Source organism: Littorina saxatilis, linkage group LG9, assembly GCF_037325665.1.
Source record: "Littorina saxatilis isolate snail1 linkage group LG9, US_GU_Lsax_2.0, whole genome shotgun sequence".
NCBI classification, from domain to species: domain Eukaryota; kingdom Metazoa; phylum Mollusca; class Gastropoda; order Littorinimorpha; family Littorinidae; genus Littorina; species Littorina saxatilis.
In genome coordinates this window covers 4,633,723-4,651,631 of record NC_090253.1, presented here as the reverse complement: position 1 = coordinate 4,651,631, position 17,909 = coordinate 4,633,723, and the positions used below count along the sequence as shown (strand labels likewise).

Sequence of the window (17,909 nt, the reverse complement as noted above, 5' to 3'; positions counted from 1 at the left end):
GGTCAACCTTCACTTGACGCGCTTGACAAACAAACACAAAACGCTAGGGACTTGGCGATCGCAAAGCTTGCCCAACATGGTCTCGCTAAGCCTCAGGCCAAACAGCAGGGTCCTCCTAAAGCGTCTTTCTCTTCTGCTAATCGGGGACGCGGCTCTCAGCATTCACAGTCCTCTTTTAGGGGTAGAGGCAGGGGCGCTCCTTACCCCAAGAAGAAGCCGTCTTTCGGCAATGCTAGGGGGTCGGGTCGAAAACCTAACCCCCAATGACGAGGCCCCGAGCTACTCATCCCCACAGCCCCCACCCTTTTGGTGGCGGGCGGCCCCTCCCGGGCCCTTCACTACTGGTTACAGCATGTAAACAGTCAGTGGATTGTGGGGATAGTACGTTCGGGGTTCAGGCTGCTCTGGAAAGAGCAGAAAGCGCCTCTTACCAGAACACCTCCTGCGTTCAAGTTTCCGGCAAAACCAGAGGCAAAGGCCACAATTCAGTCGGAAATCGCTGCTCTTCTTCAAAAGGAAGCAGTGGAAGTTGTTTCAGACCACAACTCCCCGGGTTTTTACGGGAGGATATTCGTAGTCCCAAAGAGTTCGGGAGGGTGGCGTCCAGTCTTAGACCTGTCCCCATTGAACAAATTCCTCCGGGAGATTCGGTTTACCATGGAGACTCCCTTTTCCGTTCGGGAGGCACTCAGACCAGGGGATTGGGCAACATCAATCGATCTGACGGATGCGTATTTTCATATACTCATGCATCCGTCAGATCGAAAGTGGCTCAGATTTCGATGGGCAACAGAGATCTATCAGTTCAGGGCTCTCCCTTTCGGCTTGTCTCTAGCTCCTTGGGTCTTCACGATGGTGACTCGGCAGCTTTGTTCCCTGGTCAGGCAAAAAGGCATTCGCCTGCGTGCATACTTAGACGATTGGCTTGTCCTAAATCAGAGCCAGCAGTCTTGCAGTCTTCACACGCAGGCAGTGTTGGATCAGGCAAACGATCTAGGTTTTCAGATCAACCAGAGCAAATCAGAGCTGATACCGTCTCAAAACTTCACGTACCTAGGGATGACATTCGATACGGTGGCATGGTCAGTCCGTCCCTCCCTGAGAAGAGTCAACAAGCTCCAAGACCTTCTCAGGTCTCTCAGGTCACAGAAGCAGGCCAAGGCCAGGGTCTTGGCGTCGGCCCTAGGACAGATGGAATCTATGGCCACTCTCATTCCGCTGGGGAGAGTTTGCAAAAGGCCGTTTCAGGCTGCACTCAGCTCGGAGTGGAATCCGGCTTACCAGGGCTGGGATGTCTCTGTTCAGATACACAGCTGGATTCGACAGACCACAAATCAGTGGTTGCAAGCAGACTTGTTTCTGGGAGTTCCGATTGTGCTTCCTCCTCCGGAGGTCGACATGTTCACAGATGCGTCTCAGTTAGGCTGGGGTGCTCATCTTGCACAGCTCACGGCCTCGGGGACTTGGCCCGAGAGTCAAGCCCAGTCTCACATAAATGTGTTGGAGTTGGAGGCAGCCTTTTTGGGGCTTCGGAGCTTCTTCCCTGCCGTTGTCGGAAAGCATGTTCGGCTACATACCGACAACACCACGGTAGCGGCTTATGTGAACAAGCAGGGCGGTTCACGGTCGCAAACACTCTCAGTCAGAACTTGTCAGATTCTGCGGTGGTGTGCTCAACATCGGATCACTCTGTCGGCGAAGTTCTTACCAGGTCGGCTCAATGTTCTAGCCGATGCTCTCAGCCGTTCGTCCAGTGTGTTGCACACGGAGTGGACGATCACCCACCATGCACTTCAGAGATTGTGGGTTCAGGTCGAAAAGCCTGTAGTCGATCTGTTCGCTACGAGGTTTTCCCGGAGACTACCGGTATTTGTCTCCCCGTTTCCCGATCCGGAAGCTTGGAAGACAAACGCTCTGGAGATCAACTGGTCGGATCTCACGGCGTACGCCTTCCCTCCGTTTCAACTGCTGGGCAGGGTACTCAGAAAGGTCGAGATGGAACGCCCGTCCCTCATTCTGGTGGCTCCAATGTGGACAAGCCAGCATTGGTTTCCGGATCTGCTTCGTCTCACAGTAGGTCCTCCGATTCCGCTAAACCTAGAGAAGGGAGATCTGCTACAACCACGCACGGGCGTTCTTCACGAGAATCCGCAGGCTCTGCGCCTTCACGCGTGGAGACTGTGAGAAAATCTTTGCGTCGCTCAGGTGCTTCCGAAGGGACTTTGGATTTGGTTCAAAAGGCTCACAGGCAGTCTACTAGCTCTGTTTACACATCACATTGGTCTGCATGGGTAGCATGGTGCGCAGATAATGGGGTCGAAGCTACATCCCCTCGGTCAATGCAGGTAGCTAATCATTTGTCTTGGTTGGCCTCCCAAGGCAAGTCCCCATCATCTCTTAAGGTCAGGAGATCAGCGATTTCGTCCACCTTAAAGCAATTAGGTCGCACTATTTCCCTGGGTGGAGTTATTGCAAGCGTGTTAAGAGGCGCTGCATTGGATTTTGTTAAGACAAAGACTCCAGTCCCAGCCTGGGATCTGTTTTTAGTTTTGAACTTCTTGAGATCTTCGGATTTTGAACCTTTACATTTGGCAAGTCTCCATAATCTTACACGTAAAGCTCTTCTGCTCACTTTACTGGCTACAGCTAGACGGAGCAGCGAAGTACACGCGCTCTCAGGCCTTCCAAAAGACATCTCTGTTGAGAGTGATGGTTCTATCTCACTTCGTTTTAGACCCGATTTCTTAGCAAAAAATCAAAAGCCTCACCATCCTGCTCCCGTTATCAGGATTCCGTCTTTGTCCACTATACTAGCACCAGGTGACCCTGACATGACAAATTGTCCAGTGCGAACACTTAGCAGCTATTTGTCTAGGACTGCTCCGTTAAGAGCTAAGGAACAGAGACTTCTGTTTATCTCACTCAATACTGCTCGGAACAGGGACCTGTCACGGGTGACTTTGGCTAGGTGGATCGCCACACTCATAAAACAAGCATATGTATGGTGGCAGAAAGGAAAAGGGGGGGGGGCAGTCCGTTCTCCCCATGTCGTCTGCACGTACTCATGAGGCGAGAGCCTGGGCCTCGTCTTTGGCCGTACTACAGTCAGGAAGGCTGTCTGAAGTACTTGACTCTGCGTATTGGGCGTCTGAAGACGTCTTCATAAATTTTTACTTGCGTGACATTGCAAGTACGCGGCAAGATGGGACCAACTCCTTACCGGCTGTGGTAGCCGCAGGACAGGTTCTTCCAAGATCATAGAGTAAGTACCCGCCACCTACATTAGCAATCTGCTAAATGTGAGTCGGGTTAAGATATGTAATTTAATAGAAAATTTTATAAGTAAATTTTGATTTGATTAATATACTTACCCGACTCACATCGTTAATACCCTCCCGCCTACCCCGCTTAGGGTTTCCATAAAAAAGAACAGATCATTTCAGTAGGAGTGACGTTCTAACATGGCGCCGGGTGGGTCTCGCGTGATAGGTCGCGAGAGCGGTATGACCTTGACTCTTGTTAACTTGGTTTGGGTCAAGGCCGTTCTTTTTTAAGGGGTTGCTTCCCCTTTAGGGGTGAAGCGTAGTTCAGTGTCCAAGCTATTAATCTGAAGTTAATGCTAAATGTGAGTCGGGTAAGTATATTAATCAAATCAAAATTTACTTATAAAATTTTCGATTTTAACATGTGGTATTCTGATGCAATCACGCTGTGAGCATCACGGGTTGGGAGACACTCTCTTACCTGCTACCGGAGCTTCAATGTTAGCTTTGGTGATTATTACGATGTCACTGGCAAAGAGAACGGCTTTGTACCGATTTCATTAGATGCCCACGTGTTTTTGACCTCGTGGTTGGGAGGCGTGTCGCATTGTTTTTATTTCTGGCGGTGTCGTCATTTTAGATCCAAAAAAAGAACTAGAACTAGAAGAAGACGAAAGGAAGACGTCATTTGTTCTGGGCCGCGTCACCACACTTCCGCTGCCTGAAAAATGTGACGTTTGTTCTATTTACGTCATTCGAATGTTCGACGTGTTCTTCTTCTTCTTCTTCTTCTTCTGCGTTCCCTGTTCGATGTGTTCGAATTCCCAGCCTGCCAGGAAAAAATGGCGACACAACTCAGTGGCTTCCCTTTGTGTATGAAGAGTAATATCCCTGTCTCCATTTGACCTGCCTTAAATGACAAAATAATTAAACGTTCCAACAACGTAACCTTTCTTGGGGTTGTTTTTCTGAATTTTGGAACGTTGGCAGTCTATTTGTTTTTAAATTTAATGTTTTAAAGGGTTTTAAGTGTGCAAATATGTGTGAACATGAAGCTGAATTATGGTACAGTATAACCTGTTTATAACGAAGCAGTCATATGGAAAGGTGAATTATGTGGGATTAAGAACTTGGTCAGGGTTTCTTTGGGATGTTGGTGATAGGCAGGTAGTTGTTATCAGGAGGTGTTTGCCAGGACATGTACGACTATGCCCCAAACTTTATCAGAGGGTAATTTGAAATTAACAATGGTTTCTCTGTTTTAAAGCCTGTCAATGTGAGGAGAAAGGAGGATATCAGGGGAGAAAGGAGGATATCAGGGGAGAAAGGAGAATATCAGGGGAGAAAGGAGGATATCAGGGGAGAAAGGAGGAGGATATCAGGGGAGAAAGGAGGATATCGGGGGAGAAGGTAGGATATCAGGGGAGAAGGTAGGATGATCAGGGGAGAAAGGAGGATATCAGGGGAGAAAGGAGGATATCAGGGGAGAAAGGAGGATATCAGGGGTGAAAGGAGGATATCAGGGGAGAAAGGAGGATATCAGGGGTGAAAGGAGGATATCAGAGGAGAAAGAAGGATATCAGGGGAGAAAGGAGGATATCAGGGGAGAAGGTAGGATGATCAGGGGAGAAAGGAGGATATCAGGGGTGAAAGGAGGATATCAGGGGAGAAAGGAGGATATCAGGGGAGAAAGGAGGATATCAGGGGAGAAAGGAGGATATCATGGGAGAAAGGAGGATATCAGGGGTGAAAGGAGGATATCAGGGGTGAAAGGAGGATATCAGGGGTGAAAGGAGGATATCAGGGGTGAAAGGAGGATATCAGGGGAGAAAGGAGAATATCAGGGGAGAAAGGAGGATATCAGGGGAGAAAGGAGGATATCGGGGGAGAAAGGAGGATATCAGGGGAGAAAGGAGGATATCAGGGGAGAAAGGAGGATATCAGGGGAGAAAGGAGGATATCGGGGGAGAAAGGAGGATATCAGGGGAGAAAGGAGGATATCAGGGGAGAAAGGAGGATATCAGGGGAGAAAGGAGAATATCAGGGGAGAAAGGAGGATATCAGGGGAGAAAGGAGGATATCAGGGGAGAAAGGAGGATATCAGGGGAGAAAGGAGGATATCAGGGGAGAAAGGAGGATATCAGGGGAGAAAGGAGGATATCAGGGGAGAAGGGAGGATATCAGGGGAGAAAGGAGGATATCAGGGGAGAAGGGAGGATATCAGGGGAGAAAGGGGAATATCAGGGGAGAAAGGAGAATATCAGGGGAGAAAGGAGGATATCACGGGAGAAGGGAGGATATCAGGGGAGAAAGGGGAATATCAGGGGAGAAAGGAGAATATCAGGGGAGAAAGGAGGATATCAGGGGAGAAGGGAGGATATCAGGGGTGAAAGGAGGATATCAGGGGAGAAAGGAGGATATCAGGGGAGAAAGGAGGATATCAGGGGAGAAAGGAGGATTTCAGGGGAGAAAGGAGGATATCAGGGGAGAAGGGAGGATATCAGGGGAGAAAGGAGGATATCAGGGGAGAATGGAGGATATCAGGGGAGAAAGGAGGATATCAGGGGAGAAAGGAGGATATCAGGGGAGAAGGGAGGATATCAGGGGAGAAAGGAGGATTTCAGGGGAGAAAGGAGGATATCAGGGGAGAAGGGAGGATATCAGGGGAGAAGGGGGGATATCAGGGGGAAGGGAGGATATCAGGGGAGAAAGGAGGATATCAGGGGAGAAAGGAGGATATCAGGGGAGAAAGGAGGATATCAGGGGAGAAAGGAGGATATCAGGGGAGAAAGGAGGATATCAGGGGAGAAGGGGGGATATCAGGGGGAAGGGAGGATATCAGGGAAGAAAGGAGGATATCAGGGGAGAAAGGAGGATATCAGGGGAGAAAGGAGGATATCAGGGGAGAAAGGAGGATATCAGGGGAGAAAGGATATCAGGGGAGAAAGGAGGATATCAGGGGTGAGGGAAGTCTTAAAACAACAACAAATTTTACAGACGTTATCAACAGAACATCTGAGAATTATTAGCTCCGTAGCTCAGTTGGTAGAGCACTGGACTTGTGATCGGAAGGTCGCAGGTTCGAATTCGTGCCGGGATGGACACGGGTCAACTTTATGTGCTGACCTAGAGAGGGAAGCCATGTCCCATCCACGTGTCGCCACAATGGCACGTAAAAGACCTTGGTCATTCTGCCATAAGTGCAGGTGGCTGAATACACCTAAACACGCAGACACCTGGGTAGCGCGACTCCGTTGCTGCTAGCTTTCCACTGGGAGGAAGCGATCCGAATTTCCTAGGTATGGGACAATAAAATAATAACAAGTCGCGTAAGGCGAAAATACAACATTTAGTCAAGTAGCTGTCGAACTCACAGAATGAAACTGAACGCAACGCAACGCAGCAAGACCGTATACTCGTAGCATCGTCACTCCACCGCCCGTGGCAAAGGCAGTGCCAGTGGAATTGACAAGAAGAGCGGGGTATTCGTTGCGCTGAGAAGGATAGCACGCTTTTCTGTACCTCTCTTCGTTTTAACTTTCTGAGCGTCTTTTTAATCCAAACATATCATATCTATATGTTTTTGGAATCAGGAACCGACAAGGAATAAGATGAAAGTGTTTTTAAATTGATTTCGAAAAAAAAAATTTGATAATAATTTTTATATTTTTAATTTTCAGAGCTTGTTGTTAATCCAAATATAACATATTTATATGTTTTTGGAATCAGCAAATGATGGAGAATAAGATAAACGTAAATTTGAATCGTTTTATAAAAAAAATATTTTTTTTACAATTTTCAGATTTTTAATGACCAAAGTCATTAATTAATTTTTAAGCCACCAAGCTGAAATGCAATACCGAAGTCCGGGCTTCGTCGAAGACTACTTGACCAAAATTTCAACCAATTTGGTTGAAAAATGAGAGCGTGACAGTGCCGCCTCAACTTTCACGAAAAGCCGGATATGACGTCATCAAAGACACTTATCGAAAAAAAGAAAAAAACGTTCGGGGATATCAATCCCAGGAACTCTCATGTAAAATTTCATAGAGATCGGTCCAGTAGTTTGGTCTGAATCGCTCTACACGCACGCACGCACGCACGCACGCACGCACGCACGCACGCACACACACACACACATACACACACACACACACACATACACCACGACCCTCGTTTCGATTCCCCCTCTATGTTAAAACATTTAGTCAAAACTTGACTAAATGTAAAAATGAAAAAGAAAAAAAATGAAAAAATGAATATAGGATCATCCTTCTGTCTGTGTTTTCAGGCAAACCAAGAAGTCGATGTGGGATGCCCAGCGCTCCATGCGATACAACCAGGATGCACAGAGACAAGAAGGTATCTACTTTTCTATCATCTCACATAATCTACAAATAGAGTTGGGTAAACTTTTCACGATTAATGGGCACAAGCATGCAGGTAGCATTTGCCTTTGCAGATGATTTGGTCAAGGTGCCTGTCGTTAAGCGATGATGCAAAAAAATAAAAAACAAGAGCCAACTATCTTCATTTAATTGCATTGCATTATGAAGAGGGAATGGTTATTTAGTTTTTGGAATGATCCTGTTGAACCAACTTGCTATTGCTTTGAATATTGCTCCGAGATAGATAAAAAAGATGTTTTGACCAATGAGGAGTTTTCTGTATTTACAGTATTAGTAGTTCTGTACAGAGTTGTTTTCCTTGGACCTACTTGAACTTTAACGTTTATGATTGTTTAACCATCGCCCTCATCTCGATTTCCAGTCTATCTGAAACCAAGCTTCTTTTTTATGAGAGAGAGAATGAGAGAAAAAAGACCTGGCGTATATTTTTGATGCGTTTCTCAGATCAGCGCAGAATCAAGGAAGTAAGAATGTATCTGACCAAGCTACGTCTGAACCCTGAAAAGGTGGAGAGGCCTAAGAAAGAGGTAAGGCCAAAAAAAAAAAGAGGTCTGTTTACGGTAACCCGACTGACCCTATTTTTTTCGCGCGACCCTATACTTTTTTTTGGCATTTGGGGGAAAAAAAAAAAAAAAATTCTGGCAAAATAACGTAAAAATATGGGTTTTTTTGGGGGGAAAAAAAAAAAAAAAAATTCCCGACCTACCGACCCTATTTTTTTGGCCTATGTTACCGTAAACAGACCTTTTTTTTTTTTTGCCTAACAATCAAATATTTGTTTGATCTGAAAGTGATGTCGTAAGACAAGTGTTATCGAAGGTTACAGACACATGAACCTTTACATTCAAGTAATCAATTTCATTACCCTTGTGTAATTCCTAATTGTCTGGTATCTTGTTGAGAATGTCACTTCAAGTAAATGATGATTGTACATAACATGATAAGCTTACCGTACCAACTTCTGTACATAACATGATAAGCTTACCGTACCAACTTCTGTACATAACATGATAAGCTTACCGTACCAACTTCTGTACATAACATGATAAGCTTACCGTACCAACTTCTGTACATAACATGATAAGCTTACCGTACCAACTTCTGTACATAACATGATAAGCTTACCGTACCAACTTCTGTACATAACATGATAAGCTTACCGTACCAACTTCTGTACATAAGAGAACAAATTAATCTCATTTTGCCTTCAAGAGATGTCTTATTCTACCTTTTCATAAGGTTTTAAGTTAATTACCACAGTTGCAAAAGTTTTCTACGCAAATTCTGTGAGACTTCAGCCAGTTAGTAGATTTATATAGAATTATTTTTTGTCTGATTATTATTATAAGGAAAGCCTTGTTTGTTGGTCATTTCCAAAATCCAACATGTCATGATATAATCTTTTGTTTTTTATTTCTTAAGTTTGCAGGAGGCACTTTCAGCAAGCTGGAAGCTCAGTGGAGAGCAACACAAGCCCCTGTGGTTGGGAAACAAACTGGGCCCCCTCAGTTCAGGTATGGAGCAGTATAGTTTTTGTTACAAGCCCCTGTTGTTACTGCTATGACATGTTTTCGAACAACCTGAATGTTTTGATTGATTTTGAAAATATCAAACTAATGTTTCTCTCCCTCCTCCCTTTCTCTCTGTTATCTCAGATTCATTAATGCATTGAGTAATGGAACAAATATCTGCACATGTAGGGAATTTGTGGCATTGGACTATTTAGTTTTATTGCACAAAGAGTATATTCATTGCACCACGGGCACCACAAAGTGTGCTTAGTTATTAACAAAACTTACAATTTCACGCTAGATTGTTCACTTGTCACAATTATTTGATACCAGATTGATCTCTAGTGCAATTTTAGGGCAAAGGGCACTGTATTACCATTCAGTTCCGTGTAATTGTTGGTTGGATGGGTCACAATAGATGGGTCACAATAGATGGGTCACAATAGATGGGTCACAATAGATGGGTCACAATAGATGGGTCACAATAGCACTCTTTCTTTGTTTCTTCTTCAGCAATAACAATTCCAATCAAAGGTAGACTTACCTATTTGCACTTCCTGTTCGTTTTTGTTGCTGTTAACTTTCCATTTTGAGAATGTGTATTTGTGTGTCCGTCGGTCTGTCTGTGCATGTGTCTGTCTGTGTGTCCGTCGGTCTGTCTGTGTGTCTTATTGTCTATTGGAAGGACATTGTAGTCATTTCCTAGTTTATTTGCTGCTTTTTTTTCCAGCAGTCAGTTGAGCGCAATTTTAGCAGACTTTTCAATTGTTCAATGTTAAATTTCTTTTTTCACTGTAGACCAATAGTTATTATGGATTTCTGTGCAGTATTTATTTATTTATTTATATGGGAGATTTATATAGCGCTTGACGTTCTCTAAGCGCTTTACATATTAATTTCTTGCCGTGTGAGATGGAATTTTTTACACAATATATTACGCATTCACATCGGCCAGTAAATCTCAAGCCATTACGGCGAATATTTACTTTTCCAGGCCTATTATTCCAAGTCACACGGGTATTTGGTGGACATTTTTTATCTATGCCTATACATTTTTACCAGGAAAGACCCTTTTGTCAATCGTGGGATCTTTAATGTGCACACCCCAGAACTGTGTGCGCATTCGTGCGTGCGAGCGTGGGTGTGTGTAACATTCACATGCAACTCTGAAATAATCTGTGTCAGTGCTTGTTGGCTAATGTTTCTTTGTGTCTGTGTTTGATACTTTTGACAATAACTGTATGAGTACAAAGACATTTTTCCCCTCCCCCTTGTCTCAAATGATTTTTGTAACGTTTGCGAACATGTTCCGGTTGGTTATCTGTTTTTGTTTAAAAATGTTTTACCATATTGATGTCGTCATGGAATTTTGGCATAACTCATTTTAGACAGCTTAATTTCAGCAGAAGCCAAAACTGATTATTTGTATTATGAAATAGTGTTTATATTTGTTCCTGGTATGAATAGAAAGATAAAAGCATGTTAAATCATGAAATGCATGTACACCGTATTTTAGAGAATATTTCTCATGGAGAATGATTTACTTAGTATAAAGCACAAAAACATCAAAATCGCCAAGAATCGAGTTATGCCAACATTTCAGGACAACGACGATATTTTGTTTTTGTTTATTGGAACGTTTCTACCAATCTAACATTATCACGGTTGCACTGGTTTTAATTTTACCCCTCATTCTAAAAATGTAATTTTGATGAGTGAAACTCGATCTGCACTGAATCTAGCTGTCATTTCATTGATTCTTCCTTCTTCCTTGCCAGGCCTCGTTCCAGCGTGCAATTCAGGCGGGAAAAATCGGGAGTCTTTCATTTCTGATGTCATATTCGCCATTAGAACATACCAACTGCCTCTAACAAGAAACGTAAAGAAGTTTAAAAAGCGAGGACAACTAGCAACACCCATAATCAGAATAATGGTTGATACACGTGAACTTAATATGTGTAATAATAGCGTTAAATATGTGTAATAATAGTGTTAAACATGTGTAATAATAGTGTTGGTGTGTGGTCAGGGGTTTTTAAACCTGGTGTAAGAGACTTAACCCAGAACTATTGTACATGTGTTGTGTCTATATATACTTAGGTCTAACAAAGATGGTTGAAGGTTTATTATTTTAACTTTGGTTTGACCTTGAAGGGAAGCTGGATCGAGATACTAAAACTGAACGTATGCGTCTTTTATGACTGAATATTTATGATAAAGTAGTTGGCTTTGGTTGAAGATTGCTCTTTACAAAAAGAACTTGGTAATCCAGTCAAGTACAAGAAAAAACAAAAACAAACAAACGCGACTATTACAAGAAAAAGATTAAAACAAGTTGATGCCTATGCAGATGAGACAGAAAAAAACAAATAATTAACATGTGAAGAAATTAACAGAGCTAGAACAAACAATGAATCTTATGGCTTAGGACTAGGAGCAGCTAGAGAATAAACATTTCTCGTTTGATTCACCTTTAACAAACAACTGGTTGAGTTTCAGAGAATGAGGGGGATAATGAACGCAGATTCAAGGCAAGATATGACAAGCAAAGGGAAATAAATATTCATTAGAGAGTAAATTATGGGATATATAATTAGAGGGCAAATAAGTTATGAGGGCAAAACAAGTAACATACAGGCAAAATCATTTGTAAAATTATCTTACAAAGGAGGATATTCTTAACTCAAATACAAAGACAGCAAGCCAGTAAATGCACACATCAAACTTCAGCTAGTGTTTTCTGTTGTTGGATATACTATTTTTTTTAGCTGGCATCTGCATGTTTGCCATGAAAAAAAGGAACCAAAAAAGATATCTGTGTAGCTGTTGTGTTGTAATGTGCACCACCATCCATTTGCATTTAACAGGTATCTAAATGCATGATGCATGTTGTTTTTACATCTTTATCGTGAAGTCGGTTCAACCTGGTCGTCTGCATCCTACTTGTCCTCGTATGCACGTTTCGGCTCACCAAGGAATCTGTCATGCATGTTCTAAGCATCCATTTGCAGATATCGCATTACTGTTACATGTATATCTTTGTGTATTTGCACAGTACGATATTATGTGTATTTCCTATATGACACTTTTATTGAAAATGCAAGTGCAACTTATCAAAGAAAGAAAAAGTGTTTGTTTTTCTGATTGTTTAATGAGAAAAGAAATAATAAGAAACTCCTGATTCATTGCTTTAAGTGCAATTACTTTTTTCTTTTCTTTTGCTCCAACGTATTTTCCTCCTTGAATATTCTGTGCATCTTTCTGTTTACCTAATTCATCACTAGTATCTCTTTAAATTGCATTCCTGAAGTAAAACTACACAAAACCCTTATTAATCTCTGATTCACTGCCTTTTTCTCTTTTATCTTTGTAATTGTTGTTTAAAGTTTACTATTATTAATAATAATAATATGGGAGATTTATAGAGCGCTTGACGTTCTCAAAGCGCTTTACAATGAATTGGTGAGAGGTCAAGGCAGGTGAAGTAGCCCGCACGTTGAACATCTCTCATGCTGGGTATTTTCGTGTTTCTATAACCCACCAAACTCTGACATGGATTACAGGATCTTTTCTGTGCGCACTTGGTCTTGTGCCTGCGTGTACACACGAAGGGGGTTAAGTCATTAGCAGGTCTGCACATAAGTTGACCTGGGAGATCGGAAACATCTTCACTTTTAACCCACCAGGCGGCAGCGACCGGGATTCGAACACACGACCTTCCGATTAGGAGGCCGACGTCTTATACCACCATGCCACTGCGCCCGTCCTTCTCTTATTTTCAGAATAATTCTTCAGACTGTTTCATTAATGTACGGTATCTGGGTCCCTGTTTGCCTTTATTTTCAACATACCATTTACTTTGCATTGACTTTTTTTTCTATCCCTGTTTGAAATTTATGGTGAATTTTATTATGTGGCAGTACAAAATATGTGTTGTTTCACTTCTGCAATTTTCACAACCTCAGAACTAGCTTTACTTAAATTTTTTGATCATATTTTGTTTGTTTGTTTGTTTGTTAGTGCAACTTCAGAGCTTAAAATATTCCTGAGCAGGGTCAGTCTTTGTCTTCTAGTCTAGAAACATACCTGTACTTATTTTGAAAATCACTGATAGCAAAATTATTTAAGCTAACTATCATAGCATTTTTTGTTACATTTAGTCAAGTTTTGACTAAATGTTTTAACATAGAGGGGGAATCGAGACGAGGGTCGTGGTGTATGTGTGTCTGTCTGTCTGTGTGTGTGTAGAGCGATTCAGAGTAAACTACTGGACCGATCTTTATGAAATTTGACATGAGAGTTCCTGGGTATAATATTCCCAGACGTTTTTTTCATTTTTTCGATAAATGTCTTTGATGACGTCATATCCGGCTTTTTGTAAAAGTTGAGGCGGCACTGTCACACCCTCATTTTTCAATCAAATTGATTGCAATTTTTGTAAAGCAATCTTCGACAAAGGCCGGACTTCGGTATTGCATTTCAGCTTGGTGGCTTAAAAATTAATTAATGACTTTGGTCATTAAAAATCTGAAAATTGTAATAATGTTTTTTTTATATAAAACGATCCAAATTTACGTTCATCTTATTCTACATCATTTCCTGATTCCAAAAGCATATAAATATGTTATATTTGGATTAAAAACAATCTCTGAAAATTAAAAACATAAAAATTATGATCAAAATTAAATTTCCGAAATCGATTTAAAAACAATTTCATCTTATTCCTTGTTGGTTCCTGATTCCAAAAGCATATAGATATGATATGTTTGGATTAAAAACACGCTCAGAAAGTTAAAACGAAGAGAGGCACAGAAAAGCGTGCTATGCAGCACAGCGAAACCACTACCGCGCTAAACAGGCTCGTCAGTTTCACTCCGTTTTGCACAAGCGGCGGACTACGGTCATTGTGAAAAAATGCAGTGCGTTCAGTTTCATTCTGTGAGTTCCACACCTTGACTAAATGTAGTAATTTCGCCTTACACGACTTGTTTTTTTGTTTTGTTTGATGATGGAGGTGAAATTGTTTAACGGGATTTGTATGTTCACTTCTTCATGTGTTTGTTTGTCTTCAACTTCAGATGATGTTGTGTTTTCGCTTAACATAGAGGTTACTAACACATTGATCGGTCATGCATGGTCAGAGTTTGTGGAAGATTTATAGCGAGAGAATGTATGAGACATTTATACTTGCATAATTGTCATAAGAAGAGTGAAAGAGTGTCACATTTTATTATACATGTATTTTGCCTCAGGCTTATAGCTTTCCATGCGATGGAAGACGAGAGTGTATAGTTGGGAGAGACTTAGAGAGAGAGAGAGAGAGAGAGAGAGAGAGAGAGAGAGAGAGAGAGAGAGAGAGAGAGAGAGAGAGAGAGAGAGAGAGAGAGAGAGAGAGAGAGAGAGAGAGATGGGACATAGACTATTATTATTTATACTCTTACTTTCTCCCAAGCGCAAGACAAATTCTTCCATGAAAATTGAAGCCAATAAAATTTGAGTTGAGTTGAGTTGAGTTGAGTTAAATTATATACTAGTGTATTTTTACTTGGAACACGAACGGGTTTTAAATTTGTATTACCTGTTAGATCCCCATTGAGGGAAGTAATCTTAGTGTCCATTGGATGAAATATATGCTAAAGTTTGTGCGTTAATTTACCTACGGGTGTTTGTTTGAAGTATATTACCTATAAAGCATAATTACTTTCAGCAGAGACATACACTGAATTGCAAACGCTACAGTACGGGTGTATTTGACTCACAGAGTTGGAAGAATGTGCTATAAAGTACATGTACTGCAAAGGTGTTCCAGGGATTGAGTGAAATACGTGACCTAACTAAACGCAATGTTGTAAGATGCCAAACATGTAAGCTAAGGTACATGCATGAGATGTTTTGTCTAACCCTCATATGCTTGTCTTTTTGTCTGGTTTCAGGGCAAAGCCAAAGCCACCCATGTCAGTGCGCAGTAACAATATGCCTTAGGGTGAACCCTGCAAATATCATTTATGACATATTGAACACTCATAGTTATAGTAATGGTTGAATGTATACATGTTTACTCATGTTTGAATGTGAGTGTGTGGTGGATGTGTGTGGGTTTGTTGGTATGTGCGCACGCACGTGTGTGTCTGTGTCCATGTGCAAAAATCTCTAAACTTACATCGTCTCTTTTGGTGCCGACTCTACACTTTTTAATCTGACTCGGACAAGAAAGACCAATCAAATATCATTGTCTATTTATGCAGGAGCGGGTTTGATTTTGTTTGTTTTCTTTTTGTCGATTATCAAATGATACACATGCGTTCCATTACACTGGATTACCGATAATTTAATGAATTCCATATAAAAATGTTATTGGGGTTCACACTTTATCTCCCCTATTTCCTCCTGTGTCCCTGTGTGTGTGTGTGTATGTGTGTGTGTGTGCGCGCACGTTCATGCACTTTTTGTTAGATTGATTGTTTTGTTAGTTCTACCTTTTCAGAAAATCACTTGGTGTGTGATGATCGATGTTTGACTGTTAAAAAAAAGTTCATCATTCATTCTTGTTATGTTGTGATATATGCCACAAACGCAAATTTTACATTACTTGTTTCAGTTCAATCACCTTGTGCCACCTTGTACTTGATGGATATGAGTAATAAAATAATTTCTCATTCACAATTGATTTTAGTTCTGTTTTGTGTACAGTGTGTGTTTTTTTTTTAATTTAAAAACAACAAAAACAACTATTGTCAGTGTTCACTATAACACACATGCATGCACACGCACAAATACACAAACTCATAGACACACACATACACACACAGGACACATCTATGGTATTAACATTTATTTAATTTTTAAATGACATGGGTGGCTTTGATTTTAGATTTATTTTATGGTATTAACAGCTTTATTGTGCTTTTCACACAGTAATTCAGAAAGTACAAAATAATAATAATAATAAATAACTTTTCTATAGCGCGAGTCCCATCAATTGGCTCCAGGCCTTTACAAATTCATTATAGAATAAACTAGCACAAATCAACAAGCATACAAAGCATAAACTGAGACAACACCAAGATCCCAAGCACTAAGCAAAACTTAGCGTACAATGTTAAAAGTACACACACACACACACACGCACGCACGCACGCGCACTTTTGGGGGGAGTATGAATCCCCCCCCCCCCCCCTCTCCCCTCTCTTTTTGTTTGATGTTTTAGTCTAACTCCTCTGTCGCAACTCATAACTGGAATTGATCAGATTGCTTAACATTTATGAAACTTGGCATAATTAATAATAAAGTAGTTGTTATTGATTTCTGATACAGAGCCATTGCAAACATTCGATATGTTTGAAGAAAATAATACTTTAAAACCAACACTTGAGCAGACGAACTCGGATCAACAGCATCAGCAGCAAATGGTTTGCAAAAATAAAAGAAAGGGAAAATTTTTTTTATCTGCTTTGAAACATTAGCAGCAAATGTACATATATCGTCAAAATATTTATTTGGCATGTTTACCGCTTCGTTTCTTTTATAATTACTCCAAAGCATGATCAATACCGCAGTTAAGCAAATTTCAAAATGGCCGCCTTCGCACGAAGCAAAGCAACTTGAAATCGCCCAAATGAGTTTGAAAGTGTTTATCGTTGTTTAAGTAGGTGACATGTCGTTTCACTCCGAGTGTGCCAGCACCGGCCCTCTACCCGCCAAACCCCCACTAGGCAGGGAAAGTGGTTCGACCTTGCATGAATGCAGGGCAAGTTCGAGTTTGCTAGCTAAAATTGCTGCTAGTGCTGCCTTGTCTAGATCTGGAACTTTTTCAATTGGATTTTTTCTCTCTATTATACTGGAATAAGTGGGTGCTTTTCTAGATCTAAGCATCGACCGAATTAGATAATGATGTTCCTTGCATTGCATTCTCCTAAATCTGTTATTCTAACCAGTTTGTTTAAGAATATAATTGTTCGTTTTTTGTTGATAAGCTTACAAGATTTTTTCTTTTTTAAGTAAGTGGTTTCACACGTACAACATGAGACCCACATGCACTAGACAATGGAAGTTGAGGTCCTCGTTCAATACCACAAATGCCAGTATTATACTTCAGACTCCTTTTGGAGGAATGTGTGGGGTTTGGGTGTTGAACTTGAAGTGGCAGATTGTTTGCACAGGTATGAATGTTCGTACGTTCGTACGTGCACGCATGTATGCAGGCATTTGTCAAGCAGGAACATGCAACATTTTGTTGACCGTATGTGAGTGCGTGTGTAATAAAACCAACGACAAACAATACAAAAAGCTCCAGCTCTGCTTCTTCACCAGTCACAGACGCATTGCGTTGTTCAGCTTTCCAGAAATATATTAACTCAGTCAGAACCGGCTTCATGAATATTTTATTTCAGGTAAAAGTCAATCGAATCTACACAAAAAAAGGTTATTGCGTTGTTCTGTCTTTGAGATATGGTACACACTAATGATCACTATTAGTGTGTCCCTCATTTCTCTGCGAGGTGTGACTGAAGATTGAAACTGAGAGTGAAGAGAGAGAGAGACATAGAGAGAGAGAGAGAGAGAGAGAGAGAGAGAGAGAGAGAGAGAGAGAGAGAGAGAGAGAGAGAGAGAAAGAGAGAGAAATGGATGGTTGGTGGTCCTGAAATTTCACGTATCATCCAAGAGTTTGAGGCATCGCTTGACGACAAAAAGATACACCCAGAGGAACATCACCACGAACAAAGCAA

General features: G+C 41.5%; 1 protein-coding gene across 5 annotated transcripts in view; it reads left to right on the top strand.

The window, feature by feature from the left end:
- The window catches only part of LOC138975116 (SANT and BTB domain regulator of class switch recombination-like), a 39,153-nt gene extending 23,415 nt beyond the window's left edge, over nucleotides 1-15,738 (top strand). For 2 of the 5 annotated variants that reach the window (XM_070347775.1, XM_070347772.1), the window contains 6 exons: nucleotides 7,555-7,625; nucleotides 8,117-8,199; nucleotides 9,095-9,186; nucleotides 9,697-9,717; nucleotides 10,962-11,062; nucleotides 15,117-15,738. In XM_070347775.1, the coding sequence (XP_070203876.1) occupies nucleotides 7,555-7,625; nucleotides 8,117-8,199; nucleotides 9,095-9,186; nucleotides 9,697-9,717; nucleotides 10,962-11,016 (322 nt within the window). In that variant the 3' untranslated portion in view covers nucleotides 11,017-11,062; nucleotides 15,117-15,738. The remainder of the gene's footprint in view (nucleotides 1-7,554; nucleotides 7,626-8,116; nucleotides 8,200-9,094; nucleotides 9,187-9,696; nucleotides 9,718-10,961; nucleotides 11,063-15,116) is intronic. The other 3 variants (XM_070347774.1, XM_070347773.1, XM_070347776.1) reach the window with 3 other exon arrangements.
- Nucleotides 15,739-17,909: the final 2,171 nt, after the last annotated feature.